The sequence below is a fragment of the Gadus morhua genome, chromosome 4 (genome assembly GCF_902167405.1).
Source record: "Gadus morhua chromosome 4, gadMor3.0, whole genome shotgun sequence".
NCBI lineage: Eukaryota > Metazoa > Chordata > Actinopteri > Gadiformes > Gadidae > Gadus > Gadus morhua.
The window spans coordinates 20,864,634-20,889,633 of NC_044051.1; the positions used below are offsets into that span (position 1 = coordinate 20,864,634).

Sequence of the window (25,000 nt, forward strand, 5' to 3'; positions counted from 1 at the left end):
CACGTATGTTGATTGGTGACAGGATTCTGGGCCAGAGAGGTGGGCAACCTGATTGGCTTCCAGCACCCCACTATCCCGGTTCACCACCAGTACGTCGTCACAGCGACGGTGCCGGAGGTGAAGGCCTTGAAGACGGAGCTGCCCGTCATCCGGGACCTGGAGGGCTCGTACTACCTCCGCCAGGAGAGGGACGGCCTGCTGTTCGGGCCCTACGAGAAGATGGAGAAGATGGTACTGCAGGACTCCTGGGTCAGAGACGGAGTGCCGCCAGGTCAGTGGCCCGATTCTCCCTGGATACATAAAGGGCCTTCTCATTGGTCCATTTTCATGTATTTCAATCTTTTATTTTTTTATAAGTAAATCTTATTTTATTTTATAAGCTTCCCAGTGAAATTAAATAAAGCACATAGTCTGTAACTCCTAAAATAAAGAGACAGATATTTACATTACTTTATTTTACCTGATAATATCACATTGATGAAAACATGTTTGTTGACGTATCTATCAGGGCTTGTCGTCTTGTTAACTTAGACGGCCTCTGCCTATCTGATGTGTAACAGTCTCTCGCTGTCCTAGCTCGTGTTATCGTAGCCATCATTCTAATTGCTTGTTCATCCTCAGGGTTTGGTAAGGAGCTGTTTGAGTCAGACCTGGACAGAATCATGGACCACGTGGAGATGGCCATGGAGATGGTTCCTGTGCTGAAGACGGCTGACATCATTAATATCGTGTCTGGACCAATCACATACACGCCTGATCTGCTTCCAATGGTGGGACCGCACCAGGGAGCTAGCAACTACTGGACGGCCATCGGCTTCGGGTGAGTCGAGCTGTTCTTCTGCTCTAACTAGATGTGTGTTTACACATTTAAGTCAGTTCATGTTACTTAAAAGTCAAGGGTTAGCCAACATTAAAATAATAATAATTATCCAAGCAAGCTTATAGTTCATTTAGATACATGTCTTTAAGGAGCAGGTAGGGGTTAGACATTACAGAGACGGGTCATTAAGGAGCAGTTAGCGGTTATTCAGCTGAAGGATGGCTACAGGTGCAAACAAACCCTGTGCCTTTCGGCCGGGTATCAAACACCCAGTGTGCAAAATACATGGCTAATTTGCACAGGACTGGCTGGCTTCGCTTGGCAAAAAATAACATATTTGTGAATAGATTTTTTTACACTTTAGACCCCCTCAAATTTTGTTTTTGAGGCTTTCAGGGGGTTTTTGTGGGGGAGAACATAGGCAGGCTAAGGGAACTCATATTAATGTTTTAGTGGGGGACTCGTGGGTAAATCGAGGGGTTGGAGCTCCCCCAGCCCCCCCCCCCTCCGTATTTCCCACATTGCAAACACCCTCGCCGCTATCAGGCCTCATTCTCATTGATTGAACGTGGTGTTTCCCCACCAGCTACGGGGTGATCCACGCTGGAGGAATCGGGAAGTTCTTGAGTGACTGGATCATCTCTGGGGAGCCCCCCTATGATCTCATCGAGTGTGACCCCAACCGCTACGGCCGATGGACGGACGTTCCCTACATGTGCGCCAAGGCAAGGGAGTCTTACGGCTACAACAACGTGGGTAGGTGGTCCGGTGGGCTAACGGGCCCTTCGCACAGGAGCTCCAGATCCTCTCGTGAGAATCAGCTCCGGAGAGGATTTGGAGTCGCCCGTTCACACATGCAACACAGGAGATCAGCCGCATCAGACGTGTTCATCACGCGTACTGGAGATACTCCGGAACTGTAGGCGAGGGGTTGCGCCCGGGCAGAGCGTGTAGGAGGCCGGACGTGACGCATAATGTATGCAGCGCAAGTCGCACTGTTTTGTTTTAGAAGATGGCGGCTGAGCCACTTTATTTACAGAAGAGTGGAAAGCAGTTAAAAGTTAGAACGCAAATACAGGCGAGAAGCGAAAAGTACGAGGCTCCTGGTTTCGTGCCAGTTTCATGATAGAAACGTCATCAACACGTCAGCGACACGCCCAATAAACTCACAATGTTTATGATAATAATGTTTTTTGTTGTTAGAAGCTCACACTGTCGCTGCTCTGCTCTTGATTACTTCAGTGGGCTTCCCTAAGGAGGAGCGCTTTGCTGGCCGCCCCACCTACAGGACCAGCGGGGTGTATAACCTCCTGAAGGACAAGGCCTCCATGGGCTTCCACTCCGGATGGGAACAGCCCCACTGGTTCTGCAAGGATGGAGACGACGCCGGATACAAGTAACGTTACCCACATCTTCAGTTCAGAGACAAACTCAGTGTTCACTATTCATTAGTAACAGCTCCTTTTGCAACTAAAATGCTTTTGTGTGTGGCACTGTTAAATATAGAGTCAGTTTCCCATGAAATGGAAATTCTGTTCTCCGGTTTCATTGCTGCGAGCCGCTTACACACCCATACGCACACACACGCACACGCGCATGCATTTTTTAATGGTAGTGCCAACGATCCCCCCTTTTGTTCAACCATGTCTCAGCAGATTGGCTATTTAACGGAGCACTCCACCACTGTGTAGCGTTACTACTGATCCAAGTCACTAGTTATTTTATCACTAATCCGGAGTCTGTGAGAATAGTGGCGCTGTCCTTCAGCGGACCAGATAACCTCGGCCTGACCTCCAGCAGGGACGTGGATTCTGTCAATGTGTCAGCGACCCCATGCTTACTCAGAGCCCATGTTATACAAGCCCACCTTTGAGATTATGGATCCAAAACCACAGCTGTCTGCTCCCCACCTCAACACCACCAACCCCACGTTCTAATCAGCTCACTACCTTTTATAAAGCATTGAGATGGATCTGAGGAATTTCTAGTAAGATTACATTCCTATTCTGCCTCTAGAAATGGAATGACTAATAATTTGCATTCCCATGCACACAACAATGTTATTTAAACTTGCATTTCTTCTCAATTTTATTCTCACATTAGTATTTACATTAAACAGTGCTATTATAAGGCCTTTATCATTTATTATTTTTAAGTTCCAATAGCATGAAAATGTCTCTTTATGAGGTTTTCTAACATTAATATGAGTTCCCCTAGCCTGCCTATGTTCTTCCAGTGGTTAGAAATGGCGTTAGATGTAAAACGAGCACTAGGTATCCTGCTCCCCCTTTGAAAAAATTAAAGCTCAGACGCGCCGATTTGGAATTTGGTCCCATGTGTCGTCATATGGGGCCAGGTTAACTCCCCTTTCTCTGCTTTGTCCGCCAAGAGAATTTGGCCCGCCAATGAGACAATGAGCTACGACTGTACGAGCGCCACATGTGTGTGTGAATACACACACAATAACGCAAGCCTGCGTAATGCTCCCATTGGGTGAAAAGACTAGACTGCGTCGGGTTCTCAGACATCTCTGGTAGCCTACTTCCACAAGTCCAGATTGAACCGCAACATGGAGGAGAAAGGGATTGTTGCCCGCGATTGTTGCCTGCGATTCTCTCCCTCGGAGCCCCGCTGCCGGAGCCCCGCTGCCGAGAAGCCATGCAGGAGACAATCCTGGGCAGCAATCGCGGGCAACAATCCCTTTCTCCTCCATGTCGGTTCAATCTGGACTTCAGGGAGTCAGAGCCAGAGTTCCTTTCCCCCAATTCCTTCTTAACCTTGGCCGAAATAACCCCCACTACGAGTCTCGTTGTGGAAGTACCGGCAGTCCACAAATGGCAACAATCCCTTTCTCCTCCATGACGCGGTTCAGTCTGTACTTCAGATAGATGTGGAAGTGGAAGAACTAGAGATGTCGGAGGACCCGACGCAGTCGTTTAATATATATTATATTATATAGCTAACTCTATATGATATGATATTATTTCGAATATAAAGCTCCAGGACTCCTGCCGTACTACCTGGAGTATTATATTAACAGAACACGGCCAAAAGCTATGTGCGCCTCCGGATGATATTATGAATCCGAGCCATTGCGATGCATCCACTGTACACACTTGTGCTTAGTACCGTGGCCGCAAGCTGCTCAGGGCCAAACCCTGACCCTCCACCTTGACCCGCCTCTAAAAAACGGCACGTTTGTGGAAAGCTCATTGTGGGACTGGCTCGTTGTGGCTGTTATTCTGCACCAAGGCTAAATTCCTTGAACGTCATCAAATACTGTATTAGGGGCCAACTAACACCTATATAAAAGCATCCATAAAGTTGCATGCCATGGGACCTTTAAATAACCTACATTACTGACATTACAAATAGCATCAGGTGGTGACCTCTGGTGAGGTTGAATTAACTCCTGTAAACTGCTCCTGTATCCTCCATCCCTAATGGGGCATCACTAATGGTCATGTTTGTCTGGTGTTCCGTAGGCCTAGTTTCCGTCGGACCAACTGGTTTGGACCGGTCGGTCGGGAGTGCAAACTGGTGATGGAGAAGGTTGGTGTCATCGACTTGACGCCCTTCGGCAAGTTCACCGTGAAGGGGAGGGACTCCCAGAAGCTGCTGGATAGACTTTTTGCCAACACGATGCCAAAGGTACAATTCCCATGGTCTTACTTCATTATTTAATTATCGATGTACTAAATAATTCAATGTCTGAACTGCACAGTATTGTACAATTACTTGAGCCCCTCATACTAGGATAATTTTTTCATTATTTTTTAAGCTTAAAGTGGCGGTAGGTAGGATTTGAGAGTTACATAGTGAGAGTGCGGATGAGAGCAAGATTTCGAAAACTATACAACCCTAAAAAATGTAACCTCCCATACTGCTCCCTCCCTCCCTACATCCCTCTGCCATTGAGATCATAACACTGAGGGCACGAATATGATTGACAGGAAAGATGGATTTCCCCAAGTGTTCATGAGTCGGGAGCCTTCCAAAATGTTAACGGTCTCACAGAGGAGGGCGCAGTCCCCTCTAAACAGATCTTCTCACTGAAAATTTCACTCATAACAGCGGACAGATGGCTATGGTATTTCTTACCTATTAAACTCAAATGATAACTTTTAAAAAGTACCTACAGCTTTTAAATTGCAAACAGTATATTGCTTCACCTACTGACTTGAAGGAGCATTGATCCAAAGTAATTAAAGAAGCATAATCAAAAGGCAGGATCCAAGTGCTGTGCTGTGTGCTGGGACCTCAGCTCGGTGGTTTGCCTGATGTCCCCCTTACCTGCTCCTAGTGTAGTGTTCACACTCAAATTAGTTATAGACTGGTGATGCATGTATCAATGTCTCCATACTATGGAGTGGCTCCCTTTTCATTATCTGTAGCGATGGGCGATATGGCCTAAAATCCATATTGCGATATACATTGCAACCTATTGCGATAACGATATATATCACGATATATAAATCATAATAGAACCATTTCAGAACAGGTTACATAGACTCTAAGGAAAGCCAAACTGCTAAATGTATAAAACAAAAGAAAGAAACTTTGTAGGCCTATGTCGTTTTGAGAACATTTATTGTGCAAAACTGTAATCATACAACATAATGTTGCAGCTGCAGATACTTTAACAAAGAAAAAAATCTTCTGTGTAATGACGTATGCTTCTCTTAATTAAATTAAAACTGGTGGTGTCTTGTTAATAAAGAAACGGATACTGTGAATTAGGGAAATACGTATTAGGCATGGCTATTTTAAATAAAGAAAAATCTTCCAAGTGTGTGCACAGATACTTGATATTAAAACATAAAGGTGCAAAGTGAACGCATACAATTTTAAACTGAACATGAAATTAGGGCAATCACCAGCTCCTCCGTTTCGCTTTCAGCCATATTTGCTTAGATGACGATGATGCGTTGAAGCCGGTTGCAGCTCATGGCTCTTTAAATTTCGAGGGTCGCGGATGATGCGTTGCAGCCGGTTGTAGCTCGTGGTTCTTTAAATTTTGCGGACGATGCGTTGCAGCCGGTTGCAGCTCGTGGCTCTGTTTAAATTTCGAGGGTCGCGGATGATGCGTTGCAGCCGGTTGCAGCTCGTGGCTCTGTTTAAATTCCGCGGGTCGCGGACGATGCGTTGCAGACGGTTGCAGCTCGTAGCTCTACCCATGACCCGCTCTTTATATTTCGCGGGTCATGGATAGATCGCGTCAAACATGCATTATCGCGATAGAGCAATATAACTAAAATCTCTATCGTAGGCCATTTTTTATCGTTTATATCGTTTATATCGCACATTCCTACTGTCCAGTACAGTATCCGTTACACCCCTTAACATCCCTGGATCCGTCCCTCTTTCTGCGTACCTCCTCAAGGTTAAGCTTGAGTCCTATATGGCGTGCCCCTCCTCACTTATCTGCACCCATTTTCCTCAGGTGGGTCTGACCAACATCAGTCACATGTTGACCCCCAGCGGGCACGTGTACGCTGAGGTCACCATCACGCAGTCGGCTCCTGGCGAGTTCATGCTGATCACCGGCTCTGGGTCCGAGCTTCACGACCTCCGGTAAGAGGGGGCCACCGGTATTCATGGGCACACCTAACTCACCTGACACAGACACGCACTCACAGACACGTCACACACACAAGCACACTCACAAACAAACACACACCCGACATGCACCAACATGCACACACGCTCACTCGCTCACTCACTCACGCACGCACGCACGCACGCACGCACGCACGCACGCACGCACGCACATACACACATACACACATACACACACACACACACACACACACACACACACAAACACACACATTAATAGTACATAATAGTACATAACACACCATGACCCTAATACTACATAACTACCTGCTGCAGTAGAGTGGTTAAATCTGACACTTTAATTACAGCATGGACTAGAAAAACTAGTTTATATGTTCAAGACACGCCCTCTGTTCACAACATGCTCTTTGAAACGTATGTGTGTGGCCGTAGGCCCTACACACTACACAACTGGTCTAGCTGCGAGATCGCTTCAATGCACATATTAGACAACTTGTAACATCTTGTCACGGGTATCCTGAGGTCGTTGAGATTTCGCACTCCTGTTGACTGATTTGCAACAGGGAGTGGCACATTTGAAAATGTTGCACGAGGAAGGCTCCACATGGGGTCTGGTCTCCAAATCACCTTAGTCCGTTCTCTACTACCTTAGTCTGGTCTCCACTAACTTTTGTCTGGTCCTGCCACCTTAAGTCATCAAAACGCGCGCCAAAGAGACACACACTAAAATAGAACGCCCGCAAGAAGGTGGTTATCCTCATTGTGTTTATATAATGATAGATTATATCTATAAATATAGATATATTTAACCTGCTAGATATCTTGGAGCTCTGTGAGACGTCGGCAGAGCTCCAAGCGCTAACCGGAGCGCTCAACGGAGCACTCACCGGAGCATCCGAGCTCGGGCTTTTGTCTTTGATTTCTGAAAATCATGGCGATCAGAAAATCAGGTGAACTGAGCTTAAGACATACATTTCCCTTATTAATATGTTAGTCCTTTAAAGGAACTCCTACAATAAACTAGCAGGGGCTACAGTCCATGTAACTTACAGTGCAATGAGATGCTTGTCGGTACGGAACAGATGAAGGTTAGGCCCGCAGCTAGACCGTGCAAACCAAGGCTCAAACACACAACCCTTCGGAAGGGGGTCGATATCCCAGCCCCTCGCCTACCACTCCACATCATCCCATCTCGCCACCTCCGTCTCCCCAGGTGGATGGAGAAGGAGATCATGGAAGGCGGCTACGAGGTAGACATCAAGAACGTGACCGAGGACTTTGGCGTTCTGGGCGTAGCGGGACCCAGTGCCCGGAAGGTTCTCCAGAAGATCACCGATGAGGACCTGAGCGACGCAGGGTTCAAGTTCCTCCACTGCAAGACCATCAAGCTGGCGGGCATTCCGACGCAGGCCATTAGGATCTCCTACACAGGTACTGAACACCTTCCGAACCGTTTATATCACATATGTAGAGATACTACTCCAAGTTTAGTTAGTTGATTGCTTTTCTGGGATTTAATACCCAGTTCCCTTGGTTCTGGTTCACTCCCAGAACTTTAGGCAGATCCGTCTGTCTACAGGAGCTGAGATTATAATAGATTTGTAAATCAAAAACGTATCTTAGAAATAATCCATCTCCTGTAAACTCATATGCATATCTAGTGACTCAAAGTGATGTTCTGAACCCGTAGATTGGGAACCCTTTTGGTACACACTCACACTGACTCGTGTGTGTGTGTGTGTGTGTGTGTGTGTGTGTGTGTGTGTGTGTGTGTGTGTGTGTGTGTGTGTGTGTGTGTGTGTGTGTGTGTGTGTGTGTGTGTGTGTGTGTGTGCGTGTTTAACGTGTGTGCACATTCGTGTGTGTGTATGTACGTGTGTGTGTGTGTGTGTGTGTGTGTGTGTGTGTGTGTGTGTGTAGGGGAGCTTGGCTGGGAGCTGTACATGGAGCAGAAGGACATGGCCGCTCTGTACCAGGCCATCATGGCGGCTGGCCAGGAGGAGGGCATCGATAACTTCGGTACCTACGCCATGAACTCCATGAGGCTGGAGAAGGGCTTCAGAGGATGGGGGGCCGAGGTACTGCCCACCCTGATAGAATGATCTTTGACCTTTCAGCGTTAGTAGGCCGGAGGTTTTCAGAGTTGTGTCCCCTCTGAATGGCTTTAGAGCTGTTGGATGTGAACTAGCGTAGCTCGGCTGGGTGGCGTTACGGGGAGGGGTGAGTGGGAGGGGATTCTGGTGAGTGGGAGGGGTTTCTGGTGAGTGGGAGGGGTTTCTGGTGAGTCGGAGGGGTTTCAAGTTGAGTGGGAGATGTTTCTTGTAAACAAAGAGAGAGGTACGGGTTGGCAAGCATTTTTATAGTTTTTTAAAAACATGACATTTGATAACATTTTAACCTATTTTTAACATTATTGATATCACTATGGATCAGCATTGACTAAGCTACGAACTTAAAGCTACAAGCATTTTAAGCTACGAACTTAAACGGTATATATCTTTATATGTTACACAATGTAACTTTAAATATACAATTATTATACATGATTAAATTAACATGGTTTTCCCCCTTTGCTCAAGATGAACTGTGATACCAATCCTCTGGAGGCAGGCTTAGAGTACTTCATCAAACTGAACAAGGTAACAACTGATTTATGTACGGGCTTCGATCCCAATATTGCAGTCTGCTGCTGCTGCTGCTGCTGCTGATGATAACTTGTTTTCTTGTCTTGTGCTGGTCTGCAGCCCGCAGACTTCATTGGGAAGGCAGCCCTGCAGGAGGTCAAGGCCCAGGGTCTAAAGAGGAAGCTATCCTACCTCACCATGGACACCGACAACGTGGACCCCGAGGGCAATGAGACCATCTGGCTCAATGGCAAGGTGGGCTTCACGTTGCTTTGTTATGCCTCAGAGTTCCACTTTAATACGGTTCCGTTTGGGTCCGACCAAAAATTATAAAGTTGTTAAACAAGCAGAATTCCAGTTAAATTATAAACTGTCTGCTGCTCCTCATTAATATATTTTCCAGAGTGGTGGTTTTCTATTGGTTGGGCACCCAAGCTGAAGCTAGTGTGACGGGTTTGACAATGCCAGGGCCGGCGCTCAGCATAGGCGACCTGGGTGATTGCCTAGGGCGGCAAATGTGTTGGGGGTGCTCTCTGGTGGCGCCCTTAATTAATTAATAGAAATATATGAAACAAGCGAAATGAAACCAAACATGTTCCCAAACGGAACGGAGAAGGGAGGGGGCACGGGAAGCCCTGTCCAGGGCGCAATTTAACTTTGAGTCGCCTAGGGGACCGAAACGGTCAGCGCTGGCCCTGGACAACGCCTTCACAATGTCCTATGGAACCCAATATTCTGATGAATATTCCAGAAGAATTAACCCGACACGTTGCCCTGGTGTTGTTCGGCAGGTGGTGGGCAACACGACGTCTGGGGCGTACAGCTACAGCACCCAGCAGAGCCTGGCCTTCGCCTACCTGCCGGTGGAGCTGTGCTCCGTGGGCCAGAAGGTGGAGGTGGAGATGCTGGGGAGGAAGTACGCCGCCATGGTGGTCCAGGAACCTCTCGTCCTCACCGAACCTACGAGGACCAGGCTGCAGAAGAAGTCCAAGAGCAAAGCCTGAGCAGAATCCCCAACCCTTGACTAGCCGACGATGAGCTATTTCTCTTTCTGGTTTTAATTACCGTGAATGAGGAGACACGTGGTTTATGAAGAACAAAAAGACAAAACAAAGATGTTTGTATTGGTTTTCCAATGCATTGAGCTTTTTGTTTGAATGATGTGAAGGTACATGCAGCTCGAAGGGGAAGTGGGCATGGAAACTGAAGCTGTGGTTATGTCACAAAGGGCCCTCTTTGGTTCAGTCACTTCCTGTTCAGCTTTTTGCCATTGGTGCAGTTGACCTAAGTTGTTTGTCAGTATTCTCTAAAGAAGTCTTAGATGGAGTTGATCTTCTTAAATTTTACTGTGACGGTGGTGATGCTTAATGTATATTTGCTTCCTGATGCATAATTGCCTTATTCTTTATCTTGAAGAATTCAATACCTACATCTTAAATCATAAGCTTTTATAATGAAGGGAAAACTAAATAGTATTTTTCAATAGGTAGGTCTAATATATTGCATACATTTGCTTAAGTTTGCATAATTTACAGTTGAGATGTGATAACATTTCATGGATGTGTTGAACACAGTCGTTCAATTGATTTTAATTTAACAAAATGAAAAATACAATGTCAGATATACAGCAAGAAACAAAGGGAACAGTGCTTACAGCACACTACTTTTTGTACATTTTCACAATACCGTTGATGTTCATTAAACTGGTCCTGTTTAATTTAAGCCTAATTTAAAATGTATTAAATAAAAGGCAATAGTTAGAAAACGTTGTTTTCCAAAACAATAATAATAAGTTTGCTGTTATTTGGGCAGATTTTATAAAGCTTTTTAATTTGACGTTGGCATATAAATTGGAAAACTGCTTGCACATTGTTGCATTTTGTTGTCCAGGGTCAACATTTGTCTCCCTTTCTTTTAGCTATAGAAGTAGATATAGAAGAACACAGAATGACTCATAGAGGGCCCGATCACTCTCATCACTGCTAACCAAAGGTTCTGAGATGAACACTGTAGGGCTAATGCAAAAAGTATACTAAATAAATTACATTTAAAAAAGCTAAACAAAATCCCTCCCTTGTTAACAGTCCTGGGTTGTGTTGGATTTCAAAAACCAAAGTCTGACTGACCCGGTTCAAGAAATGATGAGGAACAATCTGTCGCACCGCCAACTTGTTTCGTAACGCCCACTCCTTTCAGACCGCCCACTTCCAGACCCATATGACTCCAGTCACCGAAGAGCTACATTAATCCACTTCCTTGTTTATAATTTGAAAAGCAGAAGACCAGTCGGCTAACCGACCTCCTTGTTTAGAAGAAATTGAATGTAGAGGAAATCCGTGGAAGTAAAATGCATGTGCGAAAATGTACCCGTCCCAGTATCGTAGTGCTACTCCTTCACATGATACCGTTATTCAGAGCGGAGAGCCAGCCCCCCAACATAGTATTCATCTTGGCCGATGACTTCGGATGGAATGATGTCGGATATCACAACTCAGAGATCAAGACACCCAACCTAGACGCACTCTCTGCCACTGGCGTCAGACTGGAGAACTACTATGTCCAGCCATTGTGTACCCCCTCCAGGAATCAACTCATGACCGGGAGATACCAGGTGGGTACACCCCTGGGGATGTAACTATGGACGACCACCAGAGGTCGTCCATTCCCCTTTCACAGAGGAATGCCACAATATTACGGGGCTGCGCTGTTAAAGGGCAGGATAAGTTGACTTCAAACATGCATTGTTTTGAGACTGTCCTTCCTTGCTGCTGCAGATCCACACAGGCATGCAGCACCAGATCATCTGGCCGTGCCAGCCATACTGTGTTCCACTTGAGGAGAAGCTGCTGCCTCAGCTCCTGAGGCAGGCCGGCTATGACACCCACATGGTGGGGAAGTGGCACCTGGGCATGTACAGGAAGGACTGCCTGCCCACCCGACGGGGCTTCGACAGCTTTTTTGGTAGGTGTACACAGTTTATTATGCCAGTGTTTCACACAACTTTTCGCAGAAACACACAACATAGAGTTCAGAGAGCAATTTCCTGGCTCCATATTGGTTGTAAATTCCTAACATAAACGTTCACACTACGTGGGACCCAAGCAGAGTTCAACCAAAAAGGTTTTACTTTGGGGTCTACCTAACCTTCAGGGATGACCTTTTGACCTTTCCTCCCCAAGGCTACCTGACCGGCTCTGAGGACTACTTCAGTCACGTGCGCTGCCACCCCCTCCCCTCCAAACTCACCCGCTGTGCTCTGGATCTGAGGGATGGGGAAGAGATTGCCACGGGATACGAAGGACAATATTCCACTGAGCTGCTGACTGAGAAAGTCGTCAAGATTATATCCAATCAGGATCCCAGGAAGGTAATGCCTTCATACAGTGTGTACAGTATGTGAAGGTATCGAGCATCCTCTAGTGGTGGGCAGTGCTGTACAATTAGTTTACTCCCTAATTATTGTTTGCAACCGATTACGTAGTTTTTGTGTACTTTATTGTACTACTTTACTGTACTTTATTTGAGATTATTTGGTTTCCACTTGCTTCCTAATGTTCAATCAACTGGTCAACATCTTGCAAACACAATCTCAAAAACAGAATTCTGCTTAATTTGAACAAATGTAAAATCCTATGGGCTTATTCAAACGATGCTCTTTCTTTCTATGTTGATATCTCAACACAAACCCCTCTCATCTAAACGTCAGGTGCTGCGTAATCAAGCTGTCATTTTAAAGAGCTGCCTATTTTGTGTGGCCCATCACAAGCCATTGTAAATTTATCCATTTGTGACATCACAAGTGGGCGAGTCCTTCCGGTTGTGTGACGGACAGGTCGCCTCTGTCCTGCAAGTTTGGACACCACTCCGCCCACAATTTGACAACGCCAGGGGATAGACATAGGACGCTGCCTTGTCAACACAAAACTCGGTGGTGAGATGATGTCTCAATGTTTTGCACATTGTCATGTCGGGCGACAGTAGCTCAGGAGATAGAGCAGGTTGGCTCCGAACCGGAAGGTTGCTGGTTGGATCCCCGACTCCTCCTGGCTGAGTGTCGAGGTGTCCCTGAGCAAGACGCCTCACCCTGACTGCTCTTGACGAGCTGGCTGTTGCCCTGCGTGGTTGACACCGCCGTCGGTGTGTGAATGTGTGGATGAATGGTTGTAGGTCGCTTTGGATAAAAGTTTCAGCAATCCCCTAAATGTGGTGTAAATGTCCTTCCCCTCAGCCCGCCTTCCTGTACGTGGCGCTGCAGGCCGTCCACAGCCCCCTCCAGGTCCCCGAGCGCTACATGGCGCCGTATGCCTTTATCGAGGACCCTCGCCGCCGGCTGTACGCGGGCATGGTGTCGGCCATGGACGAGGCGGTGGGGAACATCACGGCGGCGCTGCGGGAGACGGGCCTCTGGAACAACACCGTCCTGGTGTTCTCAACAGGTACTGCTCGGACTGGGCCGCAGGGTTATTTCTGCAATTGTCCTTCAATATTAAAGGGGGGGGGGGGGGGGGGGTGGTACTGTGAGGAACCACAAGAGGGCAGCCTTTCCACTCGTTTTCTCCTGGCACGTCCAGCGGTAACCTCAATATTCTTTTAACGTCGCTTCCTACAACAATGTTTTATGGAGATAATATGGAAGCAAAAACCCCAGTGTAAGATTTACTTTTGTGAGAGGCATATAAGTAGTGCAGCACAGTGTAGCACACTATTATGTAAGCATTTCTCAGTTGGTTTCTCATTCCGCCGCTACTCGGACTTCCACATCTGGGGCCATTTTAGAAGTTTGGATCTGAAGTAGGTAGGAGCCTTTGAACAGGGGGGGTAGGAGGAGGAGGAAAAATGACGTTATTTTTTAAGGGATATGTTTTAAAGGGTAATTAGGAGGGCAGCAACAATGCTGCGCAAGTAAAGTGGAGTGTTTTATGCCTGTGGTGCTGCGCTGCTAGATGGCCTGTTTTCATTGTTCTGGAAGCTTCTCGGCAACCGGTCTCCAGCCATGTGCCAGACAGACACTGCGAGCTCTGCTGACGGGGTGTGAAGCTGGTTAACAAAGATGTCTGCCTTTCTCCTCACTGCAAGGGGTGATGTCATTCCTGCCAGCAGAGTTGGTACACTGACAGAATCTGTGTGGGAACATTGCGTTGACTTGTGAAGCTACGCAGTGCACACAATATCAATGAACACTTACAAGCTGAACTCAACCGTCCCTAGCCTGGGCCTGAACCCTGTTCTCCAGCGCTGAGAACGTGAACTCATTTCTGCATCGATTGTAGACTCATGATTGGGAATCTTTTGTAACAACTCTGCCGTCTCTAATTCCACTTTCTTAACAGCTGCAACATCAAAACGTTGATACATGTGTAATCACAGTAGTATCAAATGAAATGCCCCCATCTACCCGCCAAGGTAATGCCCCTCAGTTTGAAGAAGTTTTGAACCCACTATTCCTCTTAAAGGACAATCTAAGCAGAGTACCAAAATATCTATGAATATCTAAAGCTTCCAACTCTTCAACCAATCAGGCTAGACGGGGGAAACTGCTGATTACAAGGCAGACCCTGCTTAGCGTTTGCACTGTGGCACCTAAATGACTCACTGACCAGAAGGAACTAGAGGCTTCACTCCCATGAAACCAAGATTCAACTCTGCAAGCTGTGAGCCATGTCTGACCAGAAACCAGGCTGTCATCCCTTGTCCAAGTTGGATTCCCTGCGGTGCGACGTGGTGGTGTGGCAGCGACCCCGTGCTGTGGTGATTGAGACTGGGGGATTTGTCAGGCGATGATGAGTAGAGCAAAACACAAGGGCTTTGTTCCAATGAGTGAACTTGTGCCCTATAGAGTGCGCTATGTAGGGGGCCACCATTTTGTGGTATTGTCCAAAATGTGAGTTTAACATCATTATTGGCACACACGTTTACCTGGTACATTCCTGTGCCTCCCGCCCCCAGACAACGGCGGGCAGACCCTCTCGGGGGGGAGCAACTGGCCACTGCGGGGGAGAAAGGTCTCTCTGTGGGAGGGTGGGGTCAGGGGCGTGGCTTTCGTGGCCAGCCCTTTGCTGCAGCGACCCGGGACCGTCAGCCGGGAGCTCCTCCACGTCTCGGACTGGCTCCCCACCCTGGTGGGTCTGGCGGGGGGGACGCTGAACGGGACAAAGCCCCTGGACGGCTTCAACGTGTGGAAGACCATCAGGTGAGGGGGGGGGGGGGGGGGTATATAAAGGGTTATATAAAGGCCTTAGGCCTTTATATAACCCTGTATACTGTTGGACTGCCTGGCCTCCACTTCTATACTTCACCCTCCCTCCTTCTTCTCAGTCTCCTTTTTCTTCTACTTGTTTTGCTCCTTCTTCTCCTCTCTTGTATGTTTCTCCCTCACCCTTTCCTCTCTCTGTCTCTCCCGGTCTCTCTCCCTGTCTCTGACTCTCTCTCGCTTTCTCTGTATCTTCTCCTCTCCCAGACCAAGCCAGTCTTCTTCTTACAAGAGCCCTTTCTCTTCAATAAGGCCTTTGTTGCAGAGACCCTGGGAGCCCGAAAGAAAAGGACATTCCATCGGTCATTCTCACACAAAAAGTGTATTCCTCCGTCTCTCCTCTGACCGCCTCTCGCTCTCCGCTCTCTCTTCCAGAAATCGGCTTGCCGTTGGATTGTATAAAGCACAAATGTCGGTGTGTGGTTCCCTCACAGTGAAGGCTACCATCCTGCTCTACCTATTCTCTACTTTTAGAGAGAGAACTGTTTGGCTGACATAACCGAGACCCACTGGCACGCTTTGAGACAGAGTTGATACCACAAGGCACAACTTTACGGTTTACTGGCGGTGATAAACTTTTTGTGTAAAAATAATTTTTAGGAGTTTTATTTGGCTCCGCAGACCAGTGCCCATTCAGAGTGACTGTGCATGACTTTATATTTTCAGCGGAACATGGCACCCAGTCATACAGACTTTCAGTGCATAACCTACAACTCACAAATTCCGCTCCCCCTAATTGGTTAAACTGTGATATTCCTGCAGGGTGGAGGTGACGTGTCGCAGTGTGACCCTGACAACGGCTCAAACCGCTGGCCGCCATTGTTTTTACTGGCCCTGCCTCTCTCTTTAATTGGCAGTTAGCTCTTTCCCCCAGAGCTCTGTCATCTAGACGACTGAACCGAGACGGGACGCGGCCCGCAGGACGGTAGCAGGGCGGGCGGGCGGGAGGGAGCGAGGGAGGGAGGGAGGGACGGACGGACGGACGGACGGACGGACGGACGGACGGACGGACGGACGGACGGACGGACGGACGGAGGGATGTGATGGAACCGGACGCGGTACATGGGAGGGAGGGACATGGGAGGGAGGGGGGGAGGGATGGATGGAGGGGAGAGACGGTCGGACGCTGCGGTGAGGGGGAGCGGTGCCGCCCCTCTCTGTGGTGCACAGCGGTCCAGGCTCTGTGTGTGTGTGTGTGTGTGTGTGTGTGTGTGTGTGTGTGTGTGTGTGTGTGTGTGTGTGTGTGTGTGTGTGTGTGTGTGTGTGTGTGTGTGTGTGTGTGTGTGTGTGTGTGTGTGTGTTCCTGCCACTCACCGTTATAATTCTGCGTTTGTCTTGCAGCCATGGCAGCGCCTCGCCCCGGGTGGAGCTGCTCCACAACATCGACCCTCTGTTTGTGGACATGGGAGCATGTGAGTTCAGTTTTTAAACACGTTACAAATGAATCCTGAACAGGCACGTAGCATTTGAATCGCTGCCCTCCAGATCTGAGATGCATGTCATGAAGAAGCAGGTTGGGGTTAAGCAGGCTGCAGTCGCACCCTTCAGACTGTAGAGTAATCTCTACGGCCTGATGGCATACAGCTCAGACCTGAGGGAGCGGGCTGTTTCACTGTTTTTTGCTTCATAGTAGTTTTGACCAATCATGTTGCTGGAGGCGGGATCTGTAAGCTTGTAAGTGGCTTGCCATACTCGGCCAGCAGTAGTAAACTGTATAAGATTGGCCGGTTCCAAATCAACACTTGTGGACTGGCCACTGTAGTAATAGACATATTAAAATCCCCTTCTGTAAGCTCCATCCTCCAATGAGTTTTATTTTGTGGGCTAAAACAGGAAACAAGCGCAGGGTTTCTTGTTTCCAGACCCTGCCGTCTCCACCCAGAATCTCTGCTATAGAGTATTAAGAATACTGCATCTGAGATGACTTATTGTACAATGTCGGGTTTGCACCTCATGTCAACAAGGATTTTTTTTTTGATGTTTAATGTCAGCAATGATCTCACTTTGATTATAGGACAATGGCAGCCCATGTTTCCAGCTATCGTTATGTTTGCAACGGCTGTCACCATAGGGACAACAATTCTGACCGTCCAAATGTGCTCTTTCATTCTTTGTTTACTGCCCTATCGTACGGTGTGTTATTTTCCGTGGTTTTTATGTTTGTATCTCACGCCCCCTCTATTTTCCTGGCTTCTTGTTAGCTCTCAAAAAGAACACATCTTTACAAACACTTTCAGCAGCCTCCTCTCTCCTCTTCTCTTCCTCTTACTCCTCCTCTCCTCATCTCTTTTCCTATTCTCCCTCCTCCTCCTCCTTGTCCTCCTCCTCGTCCTCCTCCTCCCCTCATCTCTTTAACTCTTCTCCCTCCTTCTCCTCCTCCTCATTCCGTCTCGTCTTTCCCCTCCTCGTCTCATCTCTTCTCTTCTTCTCACTTCTCTTCCTAACTAAGTGGATTCCTCTATCATTCAATTCACTAGAGAAAATGTTGGATCCTAAACTCCACTATCGATCCCTTAGTGTTAATCATCTATCCTAATGTCCCTCGTGTTATCGCTCTCTTGTTTTCTGTACTCTCATCATACCATTGCTTTATTAACAGCCTCAGATTTCTGTTTCTTTTTCAAACACGCCACAAGTACTTGTGGGACAATCAGAAAGGGTCAACTCTGTTACATTTTAAGTGTCTCTGTGGTCAAAGGAAACGGCTGCCCAGATCCATCCACTCCCCCCCCCCCCTTGCTAATAACTTTGAATAAAAAAATGCTGTCAAGGGATCTAGGAACATAGTGGAACTACAACGTGAAGAAGAATAGATTCCTGCAGCCACAAGGTTAAAAGTCTTGCATAATATCATTCCTTTTTTTTTTCTTTTTTTTTACCAATGTTGGAACCTTTACAACCCAAATGCTTTCTCGCTGACTTGGCTCAAACACGGCAAGGGAGGAAGAATGAAAGTTCTGTCTCGGATCAATATATTTATTTATATATATCATTAAGTGGTTTATATTTGAACCACTTAATCCTGGTGCCGGTTTCCTTTAACATCTCTTCTCTCTGTCTCTCTCTATGTCTCTGTGACTCACTCACTCTATTTCACTCACTCTCTCATTCACTCACTCTCTCACTCTCACTCTCTCATTCACTCATTCGCACTCTCACTCACTCAATCACTCTCTCCACACACACTCACATTCTCACTCTCTCACTCTCTCACTCTCTCATTCCATAAGGCCCGGGGGGGGGTGAGGGGTCCTCTAGAGAGGACCGGCGCTGGTCGTCTCTGGGCTTCAATATCTCGGTCCACGCGGCCATCCGCTACTCCAACTGGAAGCTGCTCACGGGATACCCGGGTCAGTGTGACCTCTGACCTCTGGGGTCAAACCAACATCCAGCTTATCCTGCCCCCATATATCTTCACACCTCTTCCTTCATATATATTTTCATATCCCCCCCCCAGGATGTGCTGTGTGGTTCCCTCGGCCCGGGGGCCCCAACAGCACCAGGGCCGGGGCCCTGAAGCCCGTCATGCTGTTTGACGTGGAGAGCGACCCCGAGGAGCGGGCGGAGGTGTCGGACAACCACCCCTCTGTGGTGGAGTTCCTCCTCCGTCGGCTCAACCACCACCAGAAAACGGCTCTGCCCATTGTGTTCCCGGAGGAGGACCCCCGCTGTGACCCGGGGCCCACCGGTGCCTGGGGCCCCTGGGCCTAGAGGGCGAGGCTCTAGCCCCCCTGGGCCTAGAAGGCCTAGGGGACTAGGCTTCAGCCCCACTGGGCCTAGAGGGCCTAGAGGGCCTAGAGGGCCTAGAGGGCAAGGCCTGAGCCCCCCATGGCCTAGAGGGCCTGGAGGGCAAGGCCTGAGCCCCCCTGGGCCTAGAGGGCCTAAAGGACTAGGCCTTAGCCCCCCTGGGCCTAGAGGGCAGGCCTGAGCCCCCCTGGGCCTAGAGGGCAAGGCCTGAGCCCCCCTGGGCCTAGAGGGCAGGCCTGAGCCCCTCTGGGCCTAGAGGGCCTAGAGGGCAAGGCCTGAGCCCCCCTGGGCCTAGAGGGGGAGGCTCCAGCCCCCCTAGGCCTAGAGGGCGAGGCATCAGCCTCCCTGGGCGTACAGGGCCTAGAGGGCGAGGCCTCAGCCCCCCTGGGCCTAGAGGGCGAGGCCTGAGCCCCCCTGGCCTCATTGATCAGACTTTAGAGGGACATCTGAAGACAGGCAAGCTGAAGTCTGCTGCACACGCCTCACTTTCCTCATGTTACTGGGGGCCGGGATCTGTTATGCGTGATTGGTGAGCACAACACACACATAGATAGATAGATGGATAGATGGATAGATGGATAGATAGATAGATAGATAGATACTAGGATGGGTTGTGAGGGTTTGGAACAAGAATACACTGAATTCTTGCTTGGTGGCTTGAGGATGATATGAGCTTTCAAACGGGGGGACAATCATCTTCATATTGTTGTTCATATTTTCTATGCACTTTCAGATAATTGTTCTGTTAGGGCTACCCTAACCCTTAACAGTAAACACAGAAAACGTTTTGTATTCATAATGTGTGTTTTATAGTGTGTGCTTTATTGAAATGTGTTATGGTTTTGGATAAACCAAATGCAATCAATTGGAAATTATATTTCTTATTCTGATAAATGTCCTCATAAAACAGTCTAATCGTATTGGTTACTTTGGCTTAATAAATTAATTTTTATCAAACCCTTTTAATCGTGTGTGGACTCCATCTTTGTTAGGAACACCAGCTCCTATTGGTGGATTAATAACAATTAAAAGCCTTTTGATTTCTTCCAAAATTTTATTTTTCCTAGATTTCCATTGTTACAAGCGTGTTATGGATATATTAAATGCTTGAATAAAAGTTGGTCATTTCTCGGCATCGTCCCCACTCTGTTTCCCTGCCGATTCTTGTGCTTTTGGTGCTATTTTTGGGGTCAGGCATTCCAGCGCTATTGGATCTGAATGCCTCAACACAGAGGTTTGACCGCTGCTGATCTAAGACCTTTCTGACCTTTGGTTTCTGCCGTTTGACCCCCCCTCCGCTCTCCCTCGTCGTCAATGTGTTGACAACCACAGGAAATGCCCCCCTGCTGAGAGTGGGTGACGGGGACCTAATGTGGCCTTTGATCTTTGACATCCAGAGGTGAATTGATTGGCTAAGGTAAACAGAAATTTGTTTATGGGCAACAACGAGAACGCATATAATGGCAAATGTACTCGATGAGGAATCTCCTCAATCTTTCCTTGCGGCGTTATTTTGATGGTATAGTATGCAGGGTCCCTTTTCTCTGCTGTGAACACCTAGACTATGCTTTCCAACCCCAGAAGACACTCCTCCCAATTAGAGGAGTGGGAGATATCGGATCGTGTAGAGCTGGCACAGGAGCTCTTGACCAGAGTGGAGACGGAATGTGCCATGGTTGGTCTGAGGCTAAATGCCAAGAACACCGAGGTAATCGCCTACAACATCCTCCCGGACCATTCCCCTCTAATTACAACAGAGGGCATTGCTCTGAAGGCAGTCAATGACTTCAAGTACCTGGGCTCATGGGTGAACTCATCAGAGCAAGACCTGAACGCGAGGAAGGCGCTCGCTTGGAGGGCCCTGAATGGCATGGCCTGTGTATGGAAATCCAACCTCCCTAGAAACATCAAGCTCAGCTTCTTTCATGCGACAGTGGAGTCTGTTCTACTGTACGGCTGTGAAACCTGGACCCTGAAGCCCACACCAGAATGCTCCGCGCAGTACTTAACATCAACCAGAACGTGTATGTTACCAACAAGCATCTTTATGGTGGGCTACCAGGGCTGAGCGAGAAGGTAGCAGCCAGGAGAATGAGACTGGTCATTGCCAGAGACACCGCGAGCTTCCAGCAAGCTGGTGCTATGGGAACCAACACACAGGCATTGATCAAGAGGACGACAGACGTGGACATACTTCTGATAGACGTGGGAGCAGAAAGCCCTGGCAAACTAGCCAGATGCATGGAGGATCGAGAGGATTGGAAGCTCGTCCGAGGACGACCTAGAGAGAGAGAAGAGAAGAATGTAGCTGAGAAACCACAGATAACAACGCTGCCACGTTGTTAGACTCAAGCTAGGTTCTACCAGGGACTTCACAAAGGTCAAAGGTCGTTACGGCCCTCTGCATTGCTGAAGACACACAGTACTACTGTTATAACTGTAGTTCCTTTGTTTCCTCTCATAGCATTCATTCTTAGCATCACTTAGCATTTCAATATGGTAGCGTTTCGATCATTTCTATTTTTCATTTGATGTTTTGTGTGTATTTTTAAATACAGTGCAGTATGATTGCGTCTTCATCATCTGAACGCGATTCATCCTGCAGCGTTCCTCCAACCCACGGTTGCAGTGCAGGGGGAGTTTGAAGGTGTGAGTGTGTTTATACCAGAGTGGTTGTGTTCCTCTCCTCTGTCCTCATTCTCCTGACAGAGGGCTTATTTTGGGTCTTTCACACTTCTTACCCTGATGAGCTGACCCTCTCTGTAAGGTACAGTCTTTCTCTCTGGTGTGTGTGACACTGCTTTGAGTGGGCGTTTCGGACCCTTCTGCTCCCTGAATACCGGCCCAGACATATGATGAGGAAGGCTTCTACATTTACAGTTCGAGGGCTATGGAAGATTGTGTGAGTGGATGTGTGTGTGTGTGTGTGTGTGTGTGTGTGTGTGTGTGTGTGTGTGTGTGTGTGTGTGTGTGTGTGTGTGTGTGTGCGTGTGTGTGTGTGTGTGTGTGTGTGTGTGTGTGTGTGTGTGTGTGTGTGCGTGCGTGTGTCATCCTTGCTTCTTTTTTTTGCAACATCTTCAAGGTAGCTGATCTCTGACGTCAGACCCGGAATGAAATTCCAAAAAGGATTGAGTCTGTGTCTGTGTTCTGTCTGTGAAAAGATTGCGGTCTCAGTGCAGGGCAGTCTGGTGAAGGTGACCCCGAAGGCTTCAAAGTGCGACAATCAACAAGCTTAGCGTCACAGTATGCAAGAATAAAATACATGCAATATAATGATCATTCTACTTTGGATGAACTTCGATACAATAAAAACATTCAGGCCTATCTCTATCAGCATAAGAGTTGATAGTTATAGAGTTACAATATTAGTCTATTTATACAGGACCTTTGAGTGAAACTTTATTTATATTGTGATCATCTTTTTGGTGGTTCATCCCAGTAAGCTAAACACAAAATTGGACAATGTCCTAGAGTTCACAATGCTACAGAGACAACAACTCAAGCTCTTGTGGTTCAGAGTAAACATCTAGTGTCCGGTTATTGAAGAAACTGAAAATGTGCCAAGTGATCTTGTTTTGTAGGTTCAATCTTAAGTAAACACATGCTAATATGGAGGCCAAAAGCCTACCTTCCACTCAGGAGTAGACATGCTTCATGCCATGTCTTTCCGGAGCAAACTAACAGCACATTTTAGTTACAAAACAGAACATTTGAAAATGCCTATGTTGGCTTAATGCATAATTATGATAGTAGTGTGTGTGTGTGTGTGTGTGTGTGTGTGTGTGTGTGTGTGTGTGTGTGTGTGTGTGTGTGTGTGTGTGGTGTGTGTGTGTGTTTGTCTGTGTTTGTGTGTGTGTGTGTGCGTAATTGCGTATGTGTGTTCATGGTTTATAGGCTAAAATTTGCACCAAGAGTAGAAAACAGAGTTACTTTTAGTTATTATACTAACTTATTATTAGAATATTATTACTAATAATGTCTTATTTTAGAATAGGATTTTTTCAAGATGATAAGATGCATGTATCATTCATGGTTTCCCGACTCGGTGATCCCAGGTGATCCAAGTCTGTGCGTTCAGTTTACCACTGCGACCACAGGAATTTAATGGATCCAATCTTGGCTGTTTTGACCACTGAATACCCAGACTGTTGTTTAGTTGAAAAACCATACAAGAAACAGCTAATATGATAAAACCAAAGAGCACAGATAAGTTGATCACCACAGGGGTCCTGGCACCAGTTGTTACCCCCTGACTCACAATAGACTCAGAATAGTCCATTCATCAACCTCTTGCCACACAAAGGCAAGGACAAATACATACACAAAGCTTTTTGTTTGGGGGGCTAGTTTTGTGTTCGGCAGTCGCCATCGGAACAAAGTCTTTATGAATGGACACCAAAACACAACCCGACAACCCCGATTCAGATTCTACTTTTCAATAAAGACCGGCGTGCATGAATAGCAGATGGCAAGCACGCATGGCACGTTTGAATAATGTTAGACCTCTTCGTGGGCCGGACCTAAATAGTTTAGTGTGCCTTGAGAATGTGAGAGCGGGGATGGAGCTGTCCTCCAGCCCGGGCCCTCAGCTGTCGACCCATAAAAATAGGACTCAGAAGAAGATGGAGCCTGGTATTCTGCTAGACTTAGCGTTAACGTGTGTGCTGAGGCTTTAGCCCTGATTCATCACACTTTGAAACCTGCTGCGGCCCTCATATTTAAAAATGCAATATCAAAAATATTTTTCATTTTGTTGATGTATTTTGGGGTTTATCATAATGTTATTGGTAGTTATATAGATAAACAGATAGGAATGTAGGCCTATTGGGTCCTGAGATCTTCAATGTTTACCTGAATTTAATTCACACTTAAGAATTAGGCCTACATCAATGATATATCGGTATTTATGACAGGCCTATCTACAATAATCATGCATTACTAATATTGAATAGTACAATTATTGAAGGTAAATTAATCCACTAATTTATACAAGCAAATGGTTTTAAAATGAGCTATTGTAGATTATGTTTTGCAAGGCTAATAATAAGCCAAATAAGCTCAAAAGTGAGAATTGTATATATTTAAACTGCGTTGTCAATGCATTGCACACATACTGTAAACCACAACACAACACAACAAATTGTGTAGGGCCATTTCTAACACCATTCCAGTTGAGTGGGGAAGAGGCAGCGGTTGGGGGAGGGAGCAGGGGTGACGTCACACCCATCCCAGATGAAGTCTGGTAGACAGACTCCACCAGCCACTCGTCCGTGGTGAGGGACAACACGGGGAATGAGGACATTCGGAGCAAAAATAACCATTATTGGACTCCACATCTTCTTCAAATGCGTTTCTTTATCGGGACTGAAGCGTTGCTGAACCTTCTGCAGCCCACATCCAACTAACCCGACCAGACCAGACGTAAGTTCTCCATACCCTCCCGTACCCGAATCGATTGACCGTCTGTGTAACTATAGGAGCCTGCGGGTCGACGGGCTGGTGTTAAGTATATATTGTTAGTGCAGTAGTCCATGAGCAGGATTGAGTTGTGTTTCGCTGTGGCTGGAGCAGCTCGTCTCTCAGGGAGACTCGTGGCAGCAGGGAAGCCCACCAGACAGACGCTGCTGCCAAAGTCTTGCCGTGATTTTTTTCTCTTTGTGAAGTCATTCGTAATAAACGTGTTTTATATGTATCAACAATTGTTGTCATTGTTGTAACATATAACCACAAACTATAATCTATTTTCCTTGCCATTCATATAATCGCATGTGCTCAGACAAGTCAAAGTTGGGTTAGTCCACGTTGTTAGTCCACGTTCTGCGGGGTCTTCATTCATTGTCTGCTATTCATATGTGGCTACCGTACACTCGCGCGTGTGTGTGTGTTCGTGTGTGTGTGTGTGTGTGTGTGTGTGTGTGTGTGTGTGTGTGTGTGTGTGTGTGTGTGTGTGTGTGTGTGTGTGTGTGTGTGTATGGGTGTG

General features: G+C 47.2%; 3 protein-coding genes across 3 annotated transcripts in view; all 3 read left to right on the forward strand.

The window, feature by feature from the left end:
* The window catches only part of dmgdh (dimethylglycine dehydrogenase), a 15,865-nt gene extending 5,059 nt beyond the window's left edge, over nucleotides 1–10,806 (forward strand). The window contains exons 6-16 of the mRNA XM_030353991.1: nucleotides 23–271; nucleotides 622–820; nucleotides 1,407–1,576; nucleotides 2,063–2,216; nucleotides 4,306–4,471; nucleotides 6,264–6,394; nucleotides 7,614–7,831; nucleotides 8,320–8,477; nucleotides 8,979–9,038; nucleotides 9,144–9,278; nucleotides 9,815–10,806. Of these exons, the coding sequence (XP_030209851.1) occupies nucleotides 23–271; nucleotides 622–820; nucleotides 1,407–1,576; nucleotides 2,063–2,216; nucleotides 4,306–4,471; nucleotides 6,264–6,394; nucleotides 7,614–7,831; nucleotides 8,320–8,477; nucleotides 8,979–9,038; nucleotides 9,144–9,278; nucleotides 9,815–10,027 (1,853 nt within the window). The 3' untranslated portion in view covers nucleotides 10,028–10,806. The remainder of the gene's footprint in view (nucleotides 1–22; nucleotides 272–621; nucleotides 821–1,406; nucleotides 1,577–2,062; nucleotides 2,217–4,305; nucleotides 4,472–6,263; nucleotides 6,395–7,613; nucleotides 7,832–8,319; nucleotides 8,478–8,978; nucleotides 9,039–9,143; nucleotides 9,279–9,814) is intronic.
* A 302-nt stretch (nucleotides 10,807–11,108) lies between these two features.
* On the forward strand, nucleotides 11,109–19,986 carry arsb (arylsulfatase B). The gene is made up of 8 exons (XM_030353992.1): nucleotides 11,109–11,634; nucleotides 11,798–11,984; nucleotides 12,203–12,390; nucleotides 13,252–13,459; nucleotides 14,970–15,213; nucleotides 16,615–16,685; nucleotides 18,504–18,623; nucleotides 18,731–19,986. The coding sequence occupies exons 1-8, from the start codon at nucleotides 11,371–11,373 to the stop codon at nucleotides 18,982–18,984; spliced, it is 1,536 nt and encodes a 511-aa protein (XP_030209852.1). The 5' UTR covers nucleotides 11,109–11,370; the 3' UTR covers nucleotides 18,985–19,986.
* Nucleotides 19,987–24,180: 4,194 nt separating this feature from the next.
* Nucleotides 24,181–25,000, forward strand: part of lhfpl2a (LHFPL tetraspan subfamily member 2a) — a 35,032-nt gene continuing 34,212 nt past the window's right edge. The window contains exon 1 of the mRNA XM_030353784.1: nucleotides 24,181–24,441. The gene's annotated coding sequence lies outside the window, so the exon portion shown is untranslated. The remainder of the gene's footprint in view (nucleotides 24,442–25,000) is intronic.

Excerpts from the sequence above, each read along its gene's own strand:
- arsb (XM_030353992.1), top strand. The coding sequence starts at position 11,371 with ATGCATGTGCGAAAATGTACCCGTCCCAGTATCGTAGTGCTACTCCTT. Across the intron at positions 12,391-13,251 it reads CCAATCAGGATCCCAGGAAG|CCCGCCTTCCTGTACGTGGC; the intron begins GTAATGCCTTCA and ends CCTTCCCCTCAG. Across the intron at positions 13,460-14,969 it reads CGTCCTGGTGTTCTCAACAG|ACAACGGCGGGCAGACCCTC; the intron begins GTACTGCTCGGA and ends TCCCGCCCCCAG.